Source organism: Chanos chanos, chromosome 9, assembly GCF_902362185.1.
Source record: "Chanos chanos chromosome 9, fChaCha1.1, whole genome shotgun sequence".
NCBI lineage: Eukaryota > Metazoa > Chordata > Actinopteri > Gonorynchiformes > Chanidae > Chanos > Chanos chanos.
The window spans coordinates 16,600,957-16,626,189 of record NC_044503.1 but is presented as its reverse complement, the minus strand read 5'-3'; the positions used below and the strand labels follow the sequence as shown (position 1 = coordinate 16,626,189).

General features: G+C 40.9%; 2 protein-coding genes across 3 annotated transcripts in view; both read right to left on the bottom strand.

The window, feature by feature from the left end:
* Positions 1-1,378: 1,378 nt before the first annotated feature.
* On the bottom strand, positions 1,379-2,821 carry LOC115821432 (ammonium transporter Rh type B). The gene has a single exon (XM_075353607.1). It carries the CDS (start codon positions 2,819-2,821, stop codon positions 1,379-1,381), a length of 1,443 nt encoding a protein of 480 aa, XP_075209722.1.
* A 7,893-nt stretch (positions 2,822-10,714) lies between these two features.
* slc12a5b (solute carrier family 12 member 5b) overlaps positions 10,715-25,233 on the bottom strand; it is a 16,582-nt gene continuing 2,063 nt past the window's right edge. The window contains exons 4-25 of one of the 2 annotated variants that reach the window (XM_030783556.1): positions 24,209-24,263; positions 22,015-22,145; positions 20,975-21,222; positions 20,409-20,620; positions 19,594-19,761; positions 18,374-18,472; positions 18,241-18,298; positions 17,895-18,069; positions 17,586-17,704; positions 16,801-16,899; positions 16,077-16,196; positions 15,292-15,396; positions 14,815-14,983; positions 14,343-14,538; positions 13,949-14,118; positions 13,227-13,358; positions 12,973-13,080; positions 12,396-12,521; positions 11,800-12,014; positions 11,375-11,389; positions 10,940-11,073; positions 10,715-10,806 (exon numbers count right to left, since the gene is read on the bottom strand). In XM_030783556.1, coding sequence (XP_030639416.1) covers positions 10,715-10,806; positions 10,940-11,073; positions 11,375-11,389; positions 11,800-12,014; positions 12,396-12,521; positions 12,973-13,080; positions 13,227-13,358; positions 13,949-14,118; positions 14,343-14,538; positions 14,815-14,983; positions 15,292-15,396; positions 16,077-16,196; positions 16,801-16,899; positions 17,586-17,704; positions 17,895-18,069; positions 18,241-18,298; positions 18,374-18,472; positions 19,594-19,761; positions 20,409-20,620; positions 20,975-21,222; positions 22,015-22,145; positions 24,209-24,263 — 2,946 coding nt within the window. The remainder of the gene's footprint in view (positions 10,807-10,939; positions 11,074-11,374; positions 11,390-11,799; positions 12,015-12,395; positions 12,522-12,972; positions 13,081-13,226; positions 13,359-13,948; positions 14,119-14,342; positions 14,539-14,814; positions 14,984-15,291; positions 15,397-16,076; positions 16,197-16,800; positions 16,900-17,585; positions 17,705-17,894; positions 18,070-18,240; positions 18,299-18,373; positions 18,473-19,593; positions 19,762-20,408; positions 20,621-20,974; positions 21,223-22,014; positions 22,146-24,208; positions 24,264-25,233) is intronic. The other variant, XM_030783557.1, reaches the window with a different exon arrangement.

The window sequence follows — 25,233 nt, the reverse complement described above, 5'->3', positions numbered from 1 at the left end:
GCAATAGAATAGTTGCAACAACCTTTATTGTATTTAAAATATTCCAGGCAAAACCTCCTCTGGATAATTTAATATGCAACATTGCTGCACACATAAGGCATACTGCATCCCCCCCCCATTACAGAGTCATCCATTACAGATGTAATCATGAGTTGCATGTGTCTTTAAATGGCCATATGTTGACTGTACCTTGTAGAGAGAATAAAGGAGATAAGATGGAAATGGACTGCATTCTGATAGGTTAATAATCAGTCATTGGATCTGCACACAGCCAGAGCCGTAAATGTTGCACTAAATCAGCAGAAACTCAATACTCGGAGTGCACAGTGAAAGTTGTGCAAGAACAAAGATCAAAATACTGTAAAAGGTAAAGGTAGAATGACTCAGAATGCAGAATGCTCTTTTTAACCTCTACAAAAATGTTACATTAAATGATGAAAGATTAAAAAAGTGTAAAATCACCCTGTAATGATTTTTTTTTACAATGCCCTGTTGTAACAGTCTTAAATGACATGTATTTTGCTAAAGGTGTTGTGTAGGCCTGAGTTTCTCAGTTTCAGCTCTAAGGACCCATATTTTGGGTCTTGACGGGCTCTGATGAACATGATGTGGGTTACCTGCTGATGTCAAACCCAGTTGCTGAATGCAGTATGGTAGTGCAAGCCCAGATTAAAAACAACTGGAGGTGAGAGGTCTAACACTGGAGTATGTAACTAAATAAATATTGAATAATATGTGAATAAAAATTCAACATTCTAAACAAATGAATCTGAGTTCTTACATTTCACCATCTGACCTCCTTCTGATAGATCTGTCCTATAATAGATTGCTCCACACTACATGTTAAAATGCTATGCATATGTTTAACTTATCAGTGACTGTATAAAGGAGAGATAGTTTACTAAGAAATCCTGTTTGCCTTACACTCAGCATCATTGTTCCATATCACTGTTGAACCCAGCGTGACCTAACAACCCTGGTGATGTTTATGAAATATGGAAAGATAACGTGTATCTTCACATGGTAAGTTCAAGTGATCGCTACGTGACTAAGTTCCCTTATTAAAAAACAAATGTGTGAAAACAAACAAATTTGACAGTGAACATAAATGGACCAAAATGCGTTCATATCCATTTTTACTGTTCCTAAATTATCGGTGTACGCATGAAAGTTGTAAACTTGCTACAGACGCTTAAAAAAGAGCAAAAAATATATATTTATTGAACCAGGTTGTAAGTATGGCATATTTCAATGCATGAAAATCCACATCTTAAATTTTATAAGAATAAAGCTCAGCGTGCATAGCAGAAAATTCTTCCTTTAAGGTCACATACAGTTTTAGAATAAAGTGCAAAACTTTGCATCTGACATAGACATACTATTGCTTGTTCAGCTCTACTCTGGCCTCTTCATCTGTGCATGTGGTGTTCTTGTATGTCAATTTAAAATCAAAGTCTGGAGGAACGTTGAAGAAGAGCTTGTCGTCAAAGCATGAGTCGTCATCGGGGGAGGCCAGATACGGGAGACTGAGGACAAAGCCAGTGAGCATACCTCCGACCGCTGCCACCACGATGGTGCTAAACACTGCAGCTACCTGATACAGCGCCTGCTCTTGGGCACTGCGACCGAGGCCAGCCTGAATCCCTGGAATCAGCCTCTGCAGTTCTTCCAGGTGGGGATCTCCTTCAGGAGGAGCACGGTAAGAGAAAGTTTCATAGAGGCTGGGTCCATAAGTTTCCTCGCTGGCAAGAAGGATGGCGCAGATGCCGGCTGCACTGGCAATGAGGCCCGTAAGACCATGCAGGTTATGGATGCCACATTGGTCCTGGATGTGTAGGTGCTTTGCTAGGTAAGGTGTCAAGTACTTGTATCCCAACATGCATGCTGTGCATCCAAGCATCCCCAACACATAAGCTGCAGCCGGTGAGATCATCATGTCAACGGATGCTCCAACAGTGACCCCGCCAGCCAGGGTCACGTTCTGTACATCGGCCATGCTGAGCTTGCCGTTCTTACTGAGCAGAGCGGAAAGGGCAAAGGCGGTGAGAGTGGAAGCGCTGAGGCCAATAAAGGTGTGCAGCACTGCTCGGTGCTGGTCATCACCCCTAAGCGTGAGTGCAGAGTTGAAAGAGGGCCAGAATATCCAGAGGAACAATGTTCCCATCACTGACAGAATATCTGATTGGTAACTGGTGACTTCTTTAGGATGGCCCTTATTCAAGTTTGGCCTGTAAAGAACAAAAGTGACACCGAGACCAAAGTAGCAAGCGAAAATGTGGATGAGGATGGAGCCTCCAGCATCGTTGATCTTCAGGTACTCAAGCACTGCCCACTCGGTGACGGCAAATACAGGGATCTCCAGCAGAGCCATTATCAGCAACTGTACTGGACTGGTTTTCCCTAGAACCGCACCAAAGGAGATTAACACCACAGCACATGCAAATTCTGCAGTGATCAAGTTCAACACCCCAAGGCGGATCTTGCCATCTGTGTAGAACTGAAAAAAGCCCTGCACCAGGATGGCCCACTGGATGGTGAAAGCGGCAGTCAGAAAGTTGAAAACCATCCCACCAAAACCGTACAGTCTGAAGAAAGCCAACAGACAGCCAAAGCCAATGAAGATCATCACCTGGATGTCTGCAAAGAATGGATAGTGCCTGTACAGAGTGTTATCCATATGATTGGTTTGGTTGTTCTGCAGTCGGGCATTTGCATGGTCGTCATAAGTAACAAAGAGCACATAGAGTGCAACTATCACAACTTCAAGAACAAATACCAGCGCAGGAAGCCTAACTCTCAAACTAGTTGAATCTCTCTTCATTTTGGATTTATCTGTGAATGTCATGGTCTGCTTCTCGCTGTGTCTTCCTCTGTCTGTCAATTTTTCCTATAATATATCTACTCAGTCCTGATAAGCAGGGTCCTAACCATTGGGCAGGACAATGACTGACATAAGTGCAGTTAAAGATCGGTTTCATGGACTTTGGATGGCTGTGATAGTCAGAATTTATCGCCCTGTCCACCATTCTTAACTTATTCACTGGCTGTAGGTTTATGGAACTGCATTAGCATGAGTTCTGAAAAGAGTCTAGTTAGCATATTCCAAACTGCTAGCATTAATGTGAGTGAAGGTAGAAGGTAGAGAACAACAAATGCTTGCCAATGGATCTGCACTAGGTGGTGCTTACTGCTGATTATCAGATTAGCCTGGACTATTTGGGATGGTTCTCTCTTGATTGGCTTGACTGTTGTGAAGTCTGCTGTGAGGCATTGGCAAAGTGTCAAAGCAAACCAGATTTTATTGTATCTTTCTTGCAGATTATTTTTGTTTTGTTTTTGCTGAATTTAAAGAATTCTAAGGAAAGCTCTAATGTAGTCAGACGTTGACCTTTGTAATCAGCTTTGCATCTGGGTGATTTGAATTTTGATTTGTTTTTACAGCTTCCTCTGACTTCTCTTGGCACTATTATTTATTTACCAGATGCTGCATTGCAGTAATTTTAAGTAACAATGAATATAAACATCTTGTGCTTGTTTCTTGCACATTATATCTGCAAACCTTAGAAGGGTTAACTGAAAGAATTTAAATGTTGTGAAACCTTGAATTATTGCTTCTGTGATGCAACACACTAGAGTGTAGATGGTTCACAAGAGAGCCCTAAATTATGACAATTATGAATGCTAAACTCTGAAACACACAGACAACCCACCTGCTGTAAATCAGTCACAGATCAATGTGCCTAAGGTTTGTCAGGTTTATATGGTTTGCCCTCGAGCCTCACAGGGGTCAATTAGAGTTCAGCTAGCAGAGCTGGAAAACATTACACCTGAACAGATCTCATACAAAATTAATACGCTGGATTGTGCAGTGTGTTACCATAGCAAGAGTATCACCCCCTGCCTTGCCCCTACACACACACACACACACACACTTTTTTCTTTTTTTTTACTTTCTTTAGGCCTTTTCTCACTATCTTACTTGCTATTATTTATACCTGACTTGTATGAAGTGCAAATGTTAACAGTTGGCTTGCAATCTATTGTTTCTGATTCTCTGTGCAATATGATGGAATGTAATATAAAACAGAACAAGGTAGACTAACAAATGGAGTCATATAAAATTTGTCCTAGAAACATTTATTTGCATATCATCTCTATTTGGGAGGACTTTGAAAGATTTCCTGAGCTGACCAGTCAAGGTAAGTGTTTTTCAGTATTATACTACTATCAGTCATACACTTGACTATTATGTCATTTAAGAACAAGAATGACAAAGGCAAGACTTTGTAGTAAAATGACTTTAGTTTATTGCATTTTGTGCAGACAAATCTATAAAATGATCTAGAGAATCCATTAGCCGTATACTGTAGAGGCATTTGACAAGATAAAACAATAATCTTATATACTCTTTTTAAATATACTATCATTGAACACAATAGAGAATACACATTTCTATTTTTTAAAATATGAAACTGGCATAGACACACAAATAAAACAGCTAAGCTAAGATATCTACCTATATATATTTTTATATATATATATATATATATATTTTTTTATATATATTTACAAAAGTAACCACCAAGGTTTATCCATTCTTTTTCTCGTTGTTATAACTCACTCACACACACATGCATTCTTATACATGTGCATGCATGCAAACGCAGATAAACACTCGCAAACACACACATATACACACACTCTCTCACTTACACACACACACACACACACACACACACGCACACACATACACACACACCAATAGATATATTTTTTTTAGAATAGTTGCTCCAAGAAGAGAACTGAAATATAGACATAACAGAACATAAAACACCTACTTGACTAGTCATGATATGCTATCTTTGGATCTCTACGTTGCACTTTACAAAAGTGTCACTACGTCTCTACAGATTGAATAGAAATGCCAGGTGTGTAGAAATGCTAGTTCTGTTCTGCTAGCTGTGACTGGGTGCTCACATTGTGGGGATAAAGGATTTCACACACTTTTACACCTTTAGAAAAAGGAAGCTAGCTTACTAAAGTTTATGGAGCTGTGCATCTGTTGTGTTTTGAATTATTCCTGCAGGGATCACATCTTATATTATGCTGACACGGGGAGGCTGAGGAACAGGTCAATAGACTGATGAATCTTCCTCACACTTTTTGTAAAAAAAAAATAAAAAAATCAACAAATACTTAATTCATCATCAGAAGAAACATGTTGGGTCAGTAGACTCTTCAAGACACTGAACAACCCAGAGCATGAACTTTGACATACAGCATGACGTATGTCTGAAACATGAATATCTCACTGGTTAAATTTCAGTCCCATTCAGCTGCACACTGAGAGACAGGTGTCAGTTATATGGGAAGTATAGCTATAATGTCTGTTGGAATAACCCTCAGTTTATTCTTCAATGGAGAGATTTCTGCAAATGCCTGGTGAACCTTAACTCACAACACATCTCATCTCAGTGCAATTTCGTTGTTGTGTTACAGACTGGGTAGCCCTTCCAGGATAATAAATCTATAAACTGTTCTTTATTGCATTATTTGAGAGTTCCTGTTCTGTCCTTTTGTGTTCACAAATTGTAAGCGCTTGCTAAACATTCTACAATGATCAGAAATATGAATATTCTATCATTTTTCGGTATACTCAGCACATTCACTCTGCTATGCAGAAACTGTCTAATTTATTGTGTGCATCAAATACAAATTTAAAGAAAAGAAAAGAAAAGAAAAGAAAAAGACCTATGCATCCACACATTCTCTCATTACACACACTGAAAGATTTTCGTTAGCACCTTCTGAAACTCCTGCAGCTTTCGGGATTAAATACCATGCAGTAATTTACCATTTGGTTGCCACTATTTCACAAACTGTAGAAAACAACCAACACACTTTTGTTATGTGTGAGCTATTAAAACACAAAACATCACTTCTTACAATGTATATTTTCTGTGATCATGTCAGACCTGCAAGTCAAAACAAGCTTCCAAAAAACAACTTTGCAGAACTGTACATCATAATTATATGTGGGGGAATATAGGAGGGGCAGAAACTGAATGAAGCATGAAAATGCAACATAGCTGAACATAGTTTAACACATGACAGATATTTGCAGTTACAGATCAAAACAACAACACCTGACTTGTCATCTTGTCACAATGATCACAGTGCAAACTGCTGGTTCACCTTTGGCTAAATGGCACATGGGCATTGGGTTTTGTGTTTACAATAAATATACTCTATCCACACCACTTTCAAGCAATGGGATTTAGCATCACGAGCAAAATATAAAACTCACATGCCAATTTTAAGCTTCTGACTGATTATAATTTGAAACCTTAGGTTTCAACATATTTCAGAATATTAGGCAGCCCTTTTTGTATCGTGTTTGGCAACGTAAAATAACATCTTATACTTGATATGGAGACCCACATGTACAACGTTTGTTTGTAGCTGTTTGATTACATAAACGTTATCTTGCTAGCACTTTAAATCTCGAGTACTGTTGAGCATATTAGCAAAAGAGTATTGGCCCAGCTCTTTTTCAGTGGCCCACTGACCAGAGTGAATCAGGTGAGACCCACAGAGCTACTTGCCAAACATCCCTGAAAAGTCACTGCATTGGAAGCCCTAGTTTCACTCATTAATACAGCTGAGCAATGCCATCATGAAAACCACCAGACAAGCAACACTGTTCTCACCACAAAGAAGGTGCTAAGCAATCCAAGTTAACTGAGTACAAATTTTAGATTACTACAGTTTTTTAAAATATTGCATAGGTGTCCAGTTACACTCATTGTGCAAGTCCACCATGTGCCACTTGGTCTCAGGAAAAGGAACAACTTGATATTTTGACATGTGGACTAAAGTCAATATTCTGCATATTTTTGTGGGAAAACGTCAATATCTGACATAGTTGCAATTCTGTTCTCCGTCCAGTAGAGGTCCACCTTTCTCAGCTCCAGTTTTCCTTCTCATTATCACAATGTGGACACCATTCAGTTCAATTAGAAAGCATTTTAAACCACGTGGTACAAACAAAAGCAAGTAATGGTTATAGCCAATGTTTAAATTAAAGTTAAGAATAGTGACTTTGTAGCTTGTAATCAGTTTCAGTGACATCTCATTCATTTACAGCTTGGCATTGATATGTCACTTCTTATACTTTTTCATTAAGTCAAGCTGACATGTATGTGCTATCACATTTCACTGTCCAGGAAAACTGTACAGGATTTGAATGCTGATGTTTAACATTTTTTAATATTTTTGGACTTGTCAAAGAGAAACCTACATACTTCAGTCAAGTCAAGTGTCCCACTCTGTAACGAAATCACAGCTGTCAAGAAAACGGTATTAATTTGCAATGCCTACTAACTGTTCATGCAGTGAAGGGCCAAAAAATAACTATAAAGCAAATACATTCACACCAGTGCCTTTTTTTTTTTATCATAACCCTGTTGTAGCTCTTTGTTCATTCAAAATATTGCTGTACCTTACTTTCATGAGTACTTTCATAAGTTCATGAAGTTTTCATAGAACGGTGTGCAAAAAAAAAACTGACAGTGTATAGATAGAGGTCCTGCTAGCTTTCATACTGGTGGTTGTCTAAGATCATCTAAATGCTTACTATTGACAATATAACATTTTGATATGACCCTATTGTTTGTATGATAGGTAGTATTCTTCCAAGCAGTGAAGTTGACTATGCCGAGCAGAAAGGAAGATTTTGCTGGTAACTGACTGATGTCAAGCATCAGGTGAAGAGGGATGAAGTTGAAATTTTTTTTATTAAGACAATCAGTCAGTTTAATGTTGAAAGGCCATGACCTTATCTATCATAATGGACTCATTAGCCATTCTCTTTTAGCAACCATTACTCAGCTGTGCGATATAAGTCTGAACACTGTCACGTGTCCTTCCTTGACACGTGCTTTGTCTTATAGATCAAATGCCTAGATTACATATTCCATTCTTCATCAGTTCCTACCATTGATTTATCATTTTAAAAACCCTGTTGGCCATTAACTGGAAGAGCAAAACAGTCACACTAAATTCAGCTCACCACACACAAATGTTACTGTTTTATCACACATACTTCATTTCACACATACTCGTTTTTTCTCCCTTGCTTTTCTTTCACTGAAGAATGTGCCGACATCCTTAAGTGACACCCATAACAGTTATTTTTGTTTTTTGGCAAAGAGATATTTTTAGCTAACATTTCGATCTTTTCATTTTTTTAAGCTAGTGCATTCACAGTTACACACAAGACAATAAAACATCTTTTTTTAAAATAAAACTGGAAAAATTAATATATATTTCTCTTTTGATATTTAAAGCCATACAAAACAATATTTGTATTTAGATAAATGTATATACTGTATAATCTAGTTCTACCACAAATGAAGATATTACAGAACTCGCATGTACAACCAGTATGTGCCCATCTGGTGCAAATGGTGTGAACTTCTAATACAGCTTCACATGTATCATAGCTTTCTTAAAAATAAGTGAATCAGTTATATATTTTTGTCAAGAAGTAACATTTCAGACAAATATTGAACATAATCAATTTAACATAAACAACAATACAATATTTTAACTGAAAAATCTTAAGTTAGAGATGTGTATTTATATGACGGGATGTAGATCCTTAGCTGTTTGGGCTGTGATGAAAAGAAATCATGCATCAGGTATGAGGGCCTGGTACCATGATGAGGTTGGATAGGCTTTCTGTGGTGGTGATATGTAATATCATAGCAGGGATATACGTAGGCTAATTCATAATTGCTATATCATAAGTGAAGTATAAATGATACATTATGTTATGGCACACCAAACACTCATACTCTTTAAACCGTTTGTTTTGAGGGAAAAAAAAAACCATGTGCATCAAAAATGTAATTTCTTTCCATATGGCACGACTCACATTCTCTGGAATTTGGCAGGAAATTGTTTCTTCGTTAGAGTCAATCAAAAATCACGGTTCATTAAATATAGTGTTATTAGAAATATATTTTCTTTAATTAAATAATATCAGCTTGTGATATCATAAGATTTTAAACGGATATGTTAAATACTTTAGAGTTAATTTAAGTGAAAAAAAAAAATCTAGTGCCATATGCTGACATTGATACAATAGTACTATACAATGATATGTACATATTCCTACGAGCTAATCTATTTGCTCATCATTCATATGGTTCTGCAGGGATAATCAATTGGCCTCAAAAAGCATTTTCATGTATTTGTGACATGTCATCACCAGCCTTCATCTTCTCTGATTCTTTACATGAAAGGTTTCAAGAAAGCTCTTTATCATTCTCTGTCACACAGAAAACCTTGACTAGAGGCTTAAACAGCCCGGACTCTGTCTGAGACAAAGATCACTCTAGTTTTCCCTCCCAGCCTTTAACACAGTATCAATATGAATGCACACTGATAAAAGACACACACATATATACACACACACACACACACACACACACATGCCACACTTTGCAGACGGCCACATGCTCCCAATGCTGGTGCAAATAAACCCCTCTTTTTCTTCCTCTCATAATCTCTGCAACACCTCTTTTTAACACTGACCATGTATACATGCACAATACTAATGTGATTTCAATGTGACTAACACAGCAGTGCAATTTTGCAAGTTATGTAAACGCCAGAGTTTGACAGAGATTCATTTCATCACCGCAATAAGCATAGTTTCATTAGTACAAGTGGTTTAACATATTTGATCAACTGTGTTATTTTAGGGGTGCTGAACATATAAACACCTAAACTGCACCTTTGCATTACTGCTAACGCTGCAGCTTCCTGCAGCTTCCTAGGAAATTACCTTCATTTCTTTGATTTTTCCTGCTTCATCAAATAACTCCTTATTCACATCCTGAATAGGATTGGTTATTCTACAGGGAAACTCCTGTTTTCACAGAGACATGTTAACTGCTAATCTGAGCATTTTGACAGTAATCACATTATTCCCAGCATGTAAACAAAGTCATTGTTCCTCATAATAACAGAGTCACAGGGACACAGCAACGGTTTCTATGATGATAATAGAAATGTCACTGTTACATTAGACGCTGGGGAATCTGCCCTTTAAAATGAAGTTTTTTTCTTTTTCTTCCCTCTCCTCTCAGATCGCTCTAACAGTACACTGGAAGACGTTTTGAGAACAACATAGAGGAAATGGAGAAAAATGCTTTGGACTTTGTGGACGTACAGATAAACATTACTTTTCATTGTGTTTGGGATAAAATAAATAAATAAATAAATAAATAAATGGCGGAAGTGAGAAGGTATATTTCGGGTTCAGTACTCTTTAACTGAGAAGCCATGTGAGAAGGGGTGAGTGGTAGATTTTGAGCATTAGACCCTGTTTGTCTTTGGGAAATGGCCAGATACCAGATGTGGATTAACTGAATGAAAGGAGCAGATAAGACTTGAAGCAGGAATTAACTGAGCTATGTACAGGAGATAGGAAACCTCCACCAACGGCTGAGAGTGAATTAAATGTGTGTAATAAGGGGCACTGACTTTGTGGTGCAATATGAGTTGATATGTGTGAGAGCTGTTGCTCATGATGGGGATATAGCAAGGTAAGTGAGGGTTTCAGTCTACATGGGGGGTGGGGGGCTGGATGGGGAGGTGGGGAGGGGGCTTGGGGATGGGGCTGAAGAAGATCTGATGGATGACTTCAAGAGTAAATGGTAATAACTTCACGTCCACCCCCACGAACGAGGAGGACCCTATTCAGACCCTCAGTCAGGACCTCAAGGAACTCCATATCTGAGAGGAAACCCAGGTTAAGGACAATGTCTGAACATCAGTTTTGAGTTCAAGTTTGAGAGAGAGAGGGAGAGAGAGAGAGAGAAGGAGAGGGAGAGAGAGAGAGAGATAGGGAAAGGAAAGGAAAGGATACAGGTTTCTTCTCCTTTGCGATTCTTGGGTGGCCCTGGCATATTGAGCAGGACTAGTTTTGCCTCTTGTGACTTCTTCACAATGACTTCATTGAGTTTCGTAGCGTGGTGCATGCGTCTTACGTTGGACTGATTCCTGCACAAGACGAGTGAGCCACTCACTTTCAAAGTTATGTCTTATTTTTTGTTTAGAAGATGAAAAAAACAAATACTTTCTCATTCCAGATTCTAATTATAATGTATAGACAGGGAGTGCTTCTAATGATAAAACTGCCTAAATAAAAGGATGGTATATGTAAATAGGATGTGTATTTGCCTTAAAAAAAGTTAGTATTTGACATGTTGTGGAGAAATCTACTGTGAATTAGCATTAGCAACATTAGCTCTAGTGTAAACTATGAGAGGATAAACTAGTGTTAGCATGAGAGGATACTCACAGGTTTTCCCATTCGCTGAGGCATGACCAGGAGAGAGGGACAGTAAAGACAATGTTCTCATGTCACGAATCACAAAAACGTGACACACATACAGACCATGGGAGTTTCACACTTCATTTCACAATTCATCATAAAGTACACAACTCATCATGAAAAAAAAAATTACTCTAGGCTGTTATGCTACTTTACATGAGGGTCAGTAAACAAACTAATGCTCTGATTTCACAACACAAATAGACTTTGGATCTTATGGACGGTAGTTTGTCTGAATTCAGTTAAATAATTTGTTTAACAGCACTTAAACATATTTCCTGTATTTTAATTCACATGGGAAACCACCTGGCAAATCAGGAGCTGTGCACCTAGCTAGTTTTCCATAAACTATCATTGAAATCTGTGCTGAAACAAATGAAAATTGGACCCACGGTTTCATGTTAAACATGTCCTTGATGCCCTCTGGGTTAGCCACAGCAGCATTCTTGGCCTTCTCCCCATTATCTGTCCAGGTCATCTGCACCTCCTCACCGGGGGTCATGGTTCCAGGGGTCGGGGTGGTTGGGGAGGCGGGGCTGGTGGGTGTGGGCGTGGTGTTCTTCCCTTGGATGAGCTGCACCTGCCGAAGACGGGAGAGACGGACAGACTGAGAGAGGGGAAAAGCGGAGTGAGAGAGAGCAAGAGGGTGAAGAGGAAAGAAAACTGTGTCAGTACAAATGCACCGCAGTTTAAAAGATAGAGTGCGCAAGAAAGACTGAACTCAGATAGAGACTGAGAGAGAGAGCATGAAAGAGGGACAACCACATCAGAGTGGAAGAATGAGAGATGCTCAGGGTACTGTCTGAGGTATGAGTAAAAAGGTATGAGAACAGCTTTTTTTTTGTAGAAGATAGCAAGTGCCACGTGGTCATCTATGCAACCAGCCAGTACATGGCAGAGGGAAGAACTGGAGATGGTTAGCACAAATTCCTGGAGAGGAGAAATTAATGAACAGGTAGACAGACTGACAGAGAAGAGATGGTAATACCTCCTCTTCAGGTTTCTCCTCTCCGCTCACTCCAGCTGGTTCCTCCGTAATACTCTTCTGATTGTGCAGGTTGGACGGATTCTTCCGGCGAATTGACCCACGAGACACATCAGTGATGCTCTGAATCTACAAATCATATTTTAGGGTTAAATTCTGCAATGGAGAGCATTTTTCTCTATACAAACATTCATAACTACACTTAACCATAACAGGACATTGTTACAGTTGAGAGTATGTCTTTCACCCTCAGTGAACTGCACTCAGCGAATGAGACTGAATAATCTAAATGCTGACAACATAGATATGTACAGTTAGCATTACTGAGAGGTAATTAAGCATTTCAGTATAATGAAACATGCATATATCTGCACCTTACAGTCATTACTCAAAAGAAAGCAGCACTGGCCTATCTGTAGTCAAGTTTTCCTATACTGCAGACTTTGGGAGATGGGGATCCCCTTTGCCATGTCTAATTTAGACATAGACTCTGCTCTGGTACTGTGGGTTAATTAAACGGCAGCCATCTCTTGATTTGGAAAGGTTGGATTTTGGGTTTTACTTTTTCTGAGAGTTATACCTCTCTTTCACGTTCATTCTTGGTGAGGTGCATCTCCTTCAGGATCTGAGACCTTTGCTCCATGACCAGGGTCTTCTCATAGGTGTAGGCTGAGATATCACTGTCTTGCTGTGGGGAAGAGTAGAAGAAAATCTGATTTAAAAAAGGGACTGGTGTGTGTGTGTGTGTGTGCGTGTGTGTGTGTGTGCGTGTGTGTGTGTGTGTGTGCATATGTGTATATGTGTGTGTGTGTGTGTGTGTAAGTGTGTGCTCACCATCTCCACTACCTCCACCTCGGCGTCCAGTCGCAGGTGATAGAGGAAAGTGATAAGGTCTTTCTTCATCTGAATGCTGTTGTCGTCCATCTGAGCAACTGTGAAGATCCGCATCTTACACTTCCTCCACACCTATAGGAAAACAGACATGTCAATCACTGCTTGGTCCACCATTTCCCGAGGTTGCAATTGGCCAACGGGTTTGATTTCTTCCCATTTTCTGATACATGGTATCAGAAAATCAGTGGTCAAATGTATAAACTAAAAAAGCAGGCAATAAATAAAGCAACCATCCAATCCCAAGGCAGACCACTGAATAAAACAGACGTGTCCGGTCTGTCTGTTCAGCCTATCCCAAGGCAGACCACTGAATAAAACAGACATGTCCAGTCTAACTGTCCAGCCTATCCCAAGGCAGACCAGTGAATAAAACAGATGTATCCAGTCTAACTGTCCAGCCTATCCCAAGGCAGACCAGTGAATAAAACAGACGTGTCCGGTCTGTCTGTTCAGCCTATCCCAAGGCAGACCACTGAATAAAACAGATGTGTCTAGTCTGTCTGTTCAGCCTATCCCAAGGCAGACCAGTGAATAAAACAGACATGTCCAGTCTAACTGTCCAGCCTATCCCAAGGCAGACCAGTGAATAAAACAGACGTGTTCAGTCTAACTGTCCAGCCTATCCCAAGGCAGAGCAGTGAGTCAGTCCCATCTGACTGTACCTTGTGCTGTCGTAGCAGGAAGGGGAGAAGCATAAGCATTCCCCCGTCATGGACAATCCACCAAACGTCAATGTGGCCTTCGGTAAAGCGCTCGCCATTGGACGGGTATGCCGAGATGTTCTTAGGGACCAGCAGGGCCAAGTGGGCTGCTGTCGTCTCTCTGACGATTTCTACACGAGCAAACACGAACACAGTCAACCTCTGAACACACTGTTCTACCTCAATATCTGATCACTTAGAGAGGTTACTTACACTGAAGAACAAGTCACATAAATGTTAACTGTGTCTCTGAGCCTTCTACGTATTATGTAATTTAACCCTCTGACTTAATGTAACCAAAACCTTACATAAAAAAGCCCCAAATCAACCGCAATGATCTGCCCTGTGCTCTTACCGATGAAGTTCCTCCAGCGTGAATGGTCCTCAGCCTGTTTCCAGTTGCGGGGCCAGCTGACCAGTACGGTGTTGTGCTGTAAGCCTCCCAGTCCACCTGCCTGGATCAGGTGAGATGTAGCATCTCGCAAGTTAGAGGAGATCACCACCTGGCTGAATCCCTTCACCTTCTCTGTCTCCATCAGCTTCCGCAGGGACTAAGAGAGAGAGAGAGAGAGAGAGAGAGAGAGAGAGAGAGAGTTAGAGAGTTAAAGAGAGAGAGAGAGTGAAAGAGAGAGCGAGAGAGAAAATAAGGGAATTAAGTCACTTCAGTGTGACATAGTATGATTTATTTTATTCAACTGTGCCTCCCTGTTTTTCAAATAGGTTAATTTGGAACCAGTCTAATTAATAACAGGTAAACTCAACTTGTTACAGTTTTTATCGTAAATCTCATTCTCTCTCTCTCTCTCTGTGTGCGCGCGTGCACTAACCTGTTCTCCTTTCTGGGCCTCAGCGTAGTTGTTCAGATAAGTGCCCTCAACACAGGCGCCAACAATGGTCAGGCCTTTACCCGCCTTCAGCTGATTAGTCAATGACAGCAACCGCGGCTGTTCCACATTCTGCTCCGCATCAAGACCGACCAGAACCAGAATCTGAGGCCTGAGAGAGAGAGAGAGAGAGAGAGACAGAAAGACAGAAAGGGAGAGAGCGATTTCTTGTCTGATTAATTGTTATTTAACAGAGGCGTGTGCTGTGATTCTGTTTGCCAGCCTTAGTACTAGGATTACAGGAGGTAATAACATACTAATGAGAAACATCAGCATGACTTTCCCATGGTACAGTGGCAAAACTGCTAGCTTTAATGGCTTGTTCAGATAAACTGTGAAGTGCATAGATGACTGAGTCTCTTTGTTTGGTTTGTATAAAGCATGTGTGTGATTGTGTGGTCCAGGCGGGGTAAAACTGACCTCCAGTTCTTGGTGTGTGGAGGTCCTTCCTCCAGTCTCATCAGGGCAAAGCGAGCAGCGCTGAGAGAGATTCCACGAATACCATCACCCCACTCCTTCTCTGCCCTGATAGATGGAAAAAAAAAAGAACAGATAAGAAAACCCAGATCGTGTTGGTTACCTTGGCAACGAAAGCTGCTTCAAGGACATCTTAACTTTAATGAAATAACATTCACACACTCCAAAAAATCATCAGGGGTCTTCATGCTAATGAACCATATATTTTATGTAAATGAACAACATTCCTCTTTAACCGAATCACTGAATAAATGCACACACATTGACTGATTTTAGTACTTCACTAGTTAGTAGATCAGTAACACTTTAGTAGTTCAAAAGAGTTCCAAATGATCTCTGCTCAGTAGGGTTTAGTTTTTTATGCACCGCAGTTGTTAATGAGAACAAAGATGCATTCATCCATTTGACAGTATTTCCATTTATCTGTTAAACATCAGAAATGAGTTTCACGCTCACTGTGTTAGACATGATACTATAGCATTGCAGGTATGTACAACACTCTGATGCAATGACCAACTTTCAAGGTATGTCCTTGAAGTATTGAACTAGCTTAATCAACCTATCAGTTTCCAAACGAACCTTAGCACAGAACTGATGACCTGTTACAAAAAGACGAACTGTAACAGATGACCCTCATACAACTGAAGATCGACCTCACTGTGTGAAGAAGCCGAAGCTTTTCATTTCCTATGCTTTCCAGTCCCGAGAGACTCTTTGAGGTCACTTACCCACAGAACTCAATATATTTGTAGATGCAGCCAGCTATTCCCATGGCGACGATAGCGTAGTACCAAGAGCAGATGAACATCAGAGAGAGACACAAGCTCATGCCCAGGAATGACAGAGCCCTGATTGGTCAGAATAGAAAGTGCAGTGTTAAGTTGAATGCTTATATTGGTCACACTGTAAAATCACCGAATGCCCTACAATTGTATTCAGGTTATAAATAATACAATATTAACATATTTATAATGCATTGATTTTTTTTTTTCTGATTCCATCTCGTGCAACCATTTCAGATAAATGAATGTATCCCTCACTGCATCTTTGTTCAACTGAAACCAGAAGATGAACGTCCTCATTAACTATGGGGAGAATCGTGATCTAGGTAAAGCCCAGGACAAAGGAACTACCCTACTTCAGATGACAGGCCAAATCTTTCATTGACTGTCCAGTCAGTTTGGTATGGTGGTATCTTTCTCTCCACTCAAAACAGGACTTATTCCACATTGCATGACTAGAACCAGAGCATGTCGACTGACCCTCTGTAGTTTTCATTATTTTAGCATTTCAAGAACACGAGAAGCACTACCAGTTAGAGATGAGTTAAAAAAAGTATTTCCATAACGTAGCCCAATATTCTCTTAGGCCAAACGTGGGCCCCTGTCTACTCCTGTACAGTGGGCTGTAGTGAGACAGTGTTTTGTGCTGAGCGTGTCCTCGTGCACTGACCAGTGATAGAATTTGAAGCGTGGTCTCCAGTTGGGCGTCCTGAGAAGAGTCTGGAGAGCACAGGCCAGATTCACAAACATGTAACACATGAGGAAGAACCTGCAGACAGGCAGAGAACAGCACCCTCTGTTAAACTGAACTGAGTAAAATGGTCAGTTTTCATTAGTTGAAGTTTAAGATGGTGTGTGAGAGACAATTCAACAGACAACAGATTTGTGATGGGGTTTTTTTTTTGTATTCTTGGTGTTCATGGAGAAGCTTTAAAATGCCTAACATGATGTTGCGTGTTTGGATTATGTTACTGATATATATGTAAACCCTATGATCTCTCAGTGCATCCTTATGTAATGCAACATACAGGAAGGTCTAAGAGGGTGGCACAGTAAGAAAATACATGATGTGCCAGTCCACTTGTAGTCTCCCAGAAGGAGCCTGTCCATTAAGAGAGTAGTTTTTTAACAGAAAGGTTGGTGGGGATTCATCTAAGTGTTCTCAGAACTGTTTTAAAGCACTACACAGGAAGAACATGGACAGGACCGTTCTCTAGTATATGTTTTGGAAATCTCGTTCTCCAGCCCTACACAGACATGCCTTTTTCAGCTAATGAAGGTCATGAGCAGCCTCAGAGCACTGTAAGTGTGTTAGATTAAGGGCAGAACACACTGCTGGGGGAATGTGCACACTCAGGAAGGAGAACTGGCCAACCAGGTATGAGGTATGTTTCCTCTGAGGAGATAAGTCATTTGTTATGGTGCTTTGTGGAGGTTTTAGGGAGTTTTACGCACATGGAGAGGATGGGAGCGACAGCGTCCAGAGAGGCAATGATTATGCCTATCTCACAGATACTGGCCGTCAGGAGCAGGGCCCAGGTGGGTTCCCCGTTAGCTTTGCCATGACCAAACACCTGTATGACAAACACACACAGCATTAGAGCCCAGTGTCTTCGGTCAAATGCTTCAGTTCTAGGTAGAGGGAGTCAGAGTTTAATATACATACACAAACGTATCCGTGCACACTCGCACACACACACACACACACACACACACACACACACACACACACACACACACATACACACACACACACACTCTTACCCTGAGAAAAGGAATAATGCCATCACGAGCAATAGCCTGGAGGAGGCGTGGTGCACCTGTCAGACTCTGAAGCCCCGCCCCACAGGTGGAGAAAAAAGAGCCAAACACAATAACCCAGGGGGAAGGCCAAGCCAATGTGCCAATGACCAGGTTTCCATTGACACCTTCCCCAAACCTGTGGGTCAAAGGACAGTCAGTTCCTCCCACTGTAGTCTAAACTTATAGAATGAACACAAGTCTAAACTAATTAGACTAGGTCTAACAGAACTGGTTTAACTGAACCGAAGTGAACTGAATCAGGCTGATTTGGAGTCAGTGTGAGCTGAAAGTCAAGACAGAAACTCACTTGTCTCTCAGGACCACTCCCTCCACACAGGCTCCAAACAGAACCACAGATGACATGTCTTAAAGAGCAGAAGTTAAGGACAGAAGATGAAACACAAACACACACACACACACACACACAGTATTAAGGATACAGATGATGGAGGTGGTGGTGATGGCCAAGATGGTGCCAATCGGAATAGACTTCTGAGCATCCTGAAGATCACCGGAACGGTTAGAGCCAGCCATGATTCCTGCCACACACACACACAAACAAAGGCAAACAAAATTTGGGGAATTATCATCAGAAATGAGCAGATAACAGATAAATGACAGGAAGCAAGGAGTGAAAACTGCCTCAGGCTAAAGTGAGATGGGCTTTCTCAGCAGAGCCAGGCTCAGGTGTGTGTGTATGTGCGTGTGTGTGTGTGTGTGTGTGTGTGTGTGTGTGTGTGTGTGTGTGTGTGTGAATATCAGGGGTGGTGTAACCTAATGTAATCCTATGTTTAGTGCTGAGTGCGGCAGGGTTGGATCAGTGCTCTCTCCACCTCACTGAGCGTCACATTTTCAGCCCTGTCATCACTTCAGGGCAGTGTAGCTCAGGAGAGGCAAGCCCCAAAATAAACACACACACACACGCGCGCGCGCACACACACACAATCCCACAAATATGAAGAAGGACAAACCTCTAAACACATGGCCTGATTTAACAGTCATGTTCAAACAAGAAAGTAATAAACAACATAGAAGGATGTGTATGTCATCTAAAATGATACCGTTTGTTAAAAGTATTATTGTTATTTAAAAAATTATTTTTAAGATAAGGAAGAGAATTAAACTGTCAGGAAAATAAAAGTGCTAGTCATGAACATGGAATATGTGTGTGTACACACTGGATTGACAACAATAACTGGAAAATCAGTCACATGACAGAATACTCAGCGGTACATTGTTAATTACAAAATCACAGGATTCAAACACCCAGCTTTCAAACAATAAAGTCATTAACAGCAGTTAATGGGTTCATACCACACACTTTGATTCATTAACCACTCTTCTCTGGCTCTGATTGGGCATAATTAAACACTCTTCTCTCACTGTGATTGGGTGCAATTAATCACTCTTCTATCACTGTGATTGGACATAATCAAGCACTCTTGTCTCACTGTGATTGGGCACGATTAAACATTCTTCTCTCACTGTGATTGGGTGCAGTTAAACACTCTCTCACTGTGATTGGGCATGAATGTGTCTCACTGTTTGATATGTAAGGAAGTGTGTGTGTGTGTGTGTGTGTGTGTGTATGTGTGTGTGTGTATGTGTGTGTGTGTGTGTGTGTGTGTGTGTGTGTGTGAGTGTGTGACAAGACACTGACCTGTGACGGAGGGGAAGTAGATGCCCACCAGCAGGGTGAAGAAGCTGGTGATGTCGGCCAGGACATAGCGGTTGGCGTTAGTGATGGGAGCATCTGGATCGGCCACAGATGGCACGCCGCGCTTCTCAATGATGTCACCTTTCTCCAAGTAATTCCCAAAGAGATTCTCTATAGCAGAGAGAGAGAGAGAGAGACAGAGAGGGAGAGAGAGGAAGAGAGAGAGGGAGTGAGGTGGTGAGTGAGAGAGTAAGCAAGACAATTAGAAAAAGACAGAAAGACAAAAAAATACTTGTCTCTGTCCCCCGGTAACAGTTTTTAACCTCTAACGGTCACAGCTGAGTACACTGTCTCAGCTGCAGACCTGGAAGCAGGGCCATTCTTAACATGAACATGAAAATGAACATTTAACATGAACTTTTGAAGAATGAGTTTCTGAGTATTAACTGGACAATTAAATGTAACAATGCAATCACCATTCTGCAGGAGGATTTTTTCTAGGAATTTCTAAATATTAATTCAAGTGTACAATAATTTCGTGAGAAATTTGAATTCTCTCTGTCAGCAAAACTGCATCAGTTCTGGTAAACATGTTGTCCTGGTAACCACAGTAGAAACAACCTGACAGTAAATTGCTAACTTCTCACTGTCATACGTGTGCCAACCTTGATAAAGTATATCTTCTTCCCTAAATAAAACTTTGTGTGTAAAAAAATGAAAACAAATCTGAAAACATACAGCTGTCTTCTCACCGTTGTTTACCAATGAAATATGTAACTCAGTCTTAGTGGCATGTTTTAAAGTCCAAGTTGTTTTACCTGCTAGAATACCACTGGTGACTCCGGGAATTCCCTGGATCTGTGTCACGTTGTTGTTGGTAAAGTATTCGTCACACGTGGCATTGAGGAATTCTGAGTCACAGAAAATTCTCCAGAGTTTGGTGGTGACCGTGCCATTGCCGCGCTCGATGGTTTTGGCACACACATCGAAACCCTTTGTCACCAGTGTCCGGTTACCAAGGACACAGATTCTGCAGAGAGGAAAAGGAAGATAAAAAGGCTTTCACCGTGACACTGTATATACAGTATCTGTATATCTTTGTGTGTGTGTGTGTGTGTGTGTGTGTGTGTAATAACTATTACCTACTGGATTCTGTAACAAACTACAATGTGAATAGTAATTAAAATGGTAGAAGCAAACAAAAACTAAAATTAAGAGAAAAAAAACAACTTTTCATTCAGAAAACTATGAACACTTTGGTAGGCTGGGCCTGAGATGTCTGTCTAGCGCCGATATAATCATCAGCAGAAGGTGAGTTACTTTTCCCTGATTATGCATTTGCCAGTCATTTGTAAGTACTCCACAGGCAGGAGAGAGAACTTACGGAAAGTCTGGAGGGTCAAAGGAGCTTTTGATGACCCCTCCATAGACAGCCACGATGGAGAGGATGACACAGGCAAGGAAGACCAGGGCCAGCTTGTTGACGTACTTCACGCCAACGAAGACCACCAACGCCATGAAGCTCAGCACAATGGTGCCGTAAACACGCATGTTATTCAGCAAAGCTGCCTCAGCCTCAGCTCCCTCCAGTCCCTCAATTTTAAAAATTGCTGCCTGAGGTACGATGTAGATCTACAGAGACAGGGAGAGGGAGAGGAAGAGAGAGGGAGAGAGAGTGAGATAGGGTAAGACTGTTTGCATTAGTTTCATAAAATTATTAGTTCCACAGAATGAAAAGTTGACAGGACAATGTTGTCATTCAAAGAACGCTCTATTGCTCATGTCCCTGTGGACTTTTGGTTCATGGACAATCATTTGGAACTACAAGACAAATAAGGCAAACAAAACAATACATCAATTCAAAGCACTGGTTCAGTCAAAGGGTTTGGTGCTGGACTGGAGCAGTGTGAACACTAAAACCTGGTTGTTATGGAACTTGGTTTAAGGATCCCATTTTTGCCTTTGACTGGCTAATATGCATTGTCATATACAGTGGAAAGGTCAATATTACAGATTTGGATATTCTGGACTGGTAAATGTTATGTATTGGTGATTATGAATTACTGAATATTATGAACTGTTGAATATTATGGACTCCTTGATATTATTTATTGGTCATTATGGATGGCTGAATATTACAGACTGGTGATTATGGAGTGAATATTATGGATTTGTGAATATTTTGGATTGGTAATTATGGACTTGTGAAGATGTTTTGGCTGGTGGACTTGTCTGTAGGCTGAGGGTTTGTGTTTGAGTGTTACAAGTAGGCTGAGGGTTCGCGTTTGAGTGTTATCAGTAGGCTGAGGGTGTGTGTTTGAGCGTTACCAGTACGCTGAGGGTGTGTGTTTGAGCGTTACCAGTACGCTGAGGGAGTGTGTTCTAGTGTTATCAGTAGGCTGAGGGCTTGTGTTTGAGTGTTACCAGTAAAATCTCGATGCATCCAAGGATGTACATGGCTCCAGCGAAGGTGGTGCCCAAGTAGAAACAGATGCCCACCGCACCACCAAACTCCGGACCCAGAGAACGAGAAATCATGTAATAGGAACCACCCGCTGAAAGGAAAAGCACCGGAAAACATCCATCGTCAGTGTGCCACATGGCCTTCATTCAGAGGAATGTCCCAATGCTGCAGAGAACCGCTGAACCCACTGTTATTATGTGTGTGTGTGTGGCGTAGACACAGACACTTCACAGCACAGATAAGAACTGATAGAGTGTGATGGAATAAACAAATTCAATACGGTATGATTAATGGAAGTCCACCACATTCAAAGCACAAGCAGTCTGAAAGAATTCGGACTGGTTACAGTAAATATCTTCAGTTAGTCTGGGGATGTGAGTGGTCCTACTGAAATAACTCAGGAATGTGATTTTAAAAGATTCAGAAGAATAATGTTGATGTTATTACAGAGAAAGGACTTCTTTCAAGAAAGACAGACACTCTTCTTAACCCTAGAGACACTTTGTTTAAAAGAACATTTCCACCATGTTTTATTTTGTAAAATATGAAATGGAGTCTTTAAGGTAAGACTTATGGAGATGGGTACGAAACCTGGAACTGGCTAAAATTCAGAGCAACACGGCCAGTGTGCCACATTAGCTGTAATGTGTCCTAGTACGTGTGAAGTACAGCAGATACTGGAAGTGTCTCTGAAAGGGAGTCTCAGAGCTGGTTCTGTGAAGAACACGTTGCATGGTTTGATCCTATCAGGGAGAGGGCCATATAAGTAGGAGGAGGCCATGAAAAAAAAAACGATCAAAGAGACACTCGGGTGTGTTTTATTCAGGTCAGCATTCAGTACTGACAGGGAACTCTTTTAGGGCTGTCCAGTGTCCATGTATGTATGTATTCATGTTCAACTCTTCACAGGGTCATGAGGCCCTGCAGAGGGTGGTGTGACTAACTGAGTGCACCACAGGGACCATTCTAACTCCCCTCCCTCCAGGACTTGTATACCAGGCGGTGCAGCACCAGAGCTGGTAAGATTATGAAGGACCCCCATCACCAAAACCATGGACTCTTTCAGTAGCTGCGGTCAGGCAGACGCCTCCGCAACCTCAAGGCCAATACTGAGAGGCTCCATAAGAGCTTCTTCCCCCAGGCCATCAGGGACACTAAACACAGCCTATACTGGAGTCTAACTTCAGTACTACTAGTGCACCCTAAGATGTCTATATACAATCATCACCCTGTATTTTATAATCATCACCCTATATTCCAACTGGTATCTCAGCCACGTGGTATAATTCTGACTCTGACCTAGCTGTCTATGTAGCTTTTACTCCTATCTAGCTTTTTCTTCTCTTTATAGTATATCTTCCTTAGTTATATTCTAAATGTATTTATATCATTTTTTTTTCTATTTTTCTATTGTGAGTTTTACACAGTCTGCCCCGTTGCCAACCATCGTTTCACTGCTTCCTGTACATTGTACCTTGGCATGTGACAAATAAAGCTTTGAACTTTGTATGTGTCCATTCATGTACTGACTGATCACACAGCTGTCATCTTCTCAGGTCTGGCCTGTGGCTGATTTCCTGCCCATCTGTTACTGGACACATACACTGTCTGTCTTTTTAATGGCTTCTTGCTGTCAAACTCGTACATCGGGACACACCCAGACACGAACCATACTGATATTCAGACACAGAACTGTAATGAATCAGAATGAATGGAGGGAGTGTTCAGTGCACAGTGTTTTGTTTTGTCCTGCTTGGTTTTACCACATTTCGTTTTGTTTTGTATCGTTTTGTTCTGTTTTTTCAAACAGCAGGGGATCCATATAATTGGAACCTATATACACATCTAAATAATTCCCCTCACTGTTTAATCTCTCATAAAGAACAAAGGCAGTGCTGCACAGAACCAGCTGAGCCATGGACACACAAACACACACACACAGACTCATATGTTGACCCACATGCATGCATGGTATGTCTCATACACGCACACACACGCATGCACTCACACACACCAAATACTTTCACACATGCATAAGTCTAAACCACACAACTGAAAGAAGAAAAAAAACACAGAGAGGGAAACATGTGTAAAAGTCTGTGTGGCTATGTAAGTTTAAAACACACAACACACACACACTGATTTTTTACTAACCTGGCACAACTCCATTTGTGGCAATAGCGCTCATAGAAATAGCAGTCAGCATGGTCTGAAAAAAAAAATCACAAAGTAAACATGAGGAGAAAGTAAATGAGTGATGAGACTGATGAGAGTCAGCTCACAGAAAGAGCCCATCACTGTGTTATCAGCCCGTAATCCATATGTGTACCTGCTGTCAGACAACAGCAAATAAAAACTCTATTTGGGCTGATACTATCCGTCTGATGACAAACAGATACATACTGTTTACTTTCTCAAACCAGAGCATTTCTCCCATTCTCCTGAATCATGTATAGTATATGCATTTGTTTAATGTTTAAGTTGCTATCAAAAAGAACTGGATATAAATTATATTGTTCTGGGATTACTCAGTGTTATATAATACAGAAGTGGCTACATGAAGATGTAAATTTCATGCTCATGTCAGCAGGGACTGGTTATTCTCACTGTAGCCTTTCACTTTGAAGTTATGATGCAACGGTTTGTTTAGAGTGACTGCCTCAGAGCAGTAAAACAGTCTCAAATTACATAAGAGTACACGCACTCAGTCACTCAGCCAAGCAAGGCCCGGAACCGCCCCAGAAATATAACTGAGTGTCTGACAGGTTTTCATATTATCCCTCCAAGAATGGATGAATGAGTACATGTGCATGTATGTGAGTGGGTGTGTGTGCACGTACGTATGAGCATGTGTGTGTGTGTGTGTGTGTGTGTGTGTGTGTGTGCACGTGCATGTGTGTGTACGCGAGCGTGTGTGTGTGTGTGTGAGTATGTGTATGTGCGTGTGTGTGTGTGCTTGTGCGTTCGCCTGTGTGTGTGTGTGTGTGTGTGTGTGTGTTTGTGTGTGTGCTTGTGTATATGTGTATGTTGAAAGACTGAGGTTAGAGAGGAATTAAGTGGGATTTGTGAAGAGGAAGTCTGACATACAGCAGATTTAGGCTTTGTGATATCAAACAGAATTGAAATGGATATTACATACAGGAACACAGGAGATTCTGCATGGCAACCACACACTCACA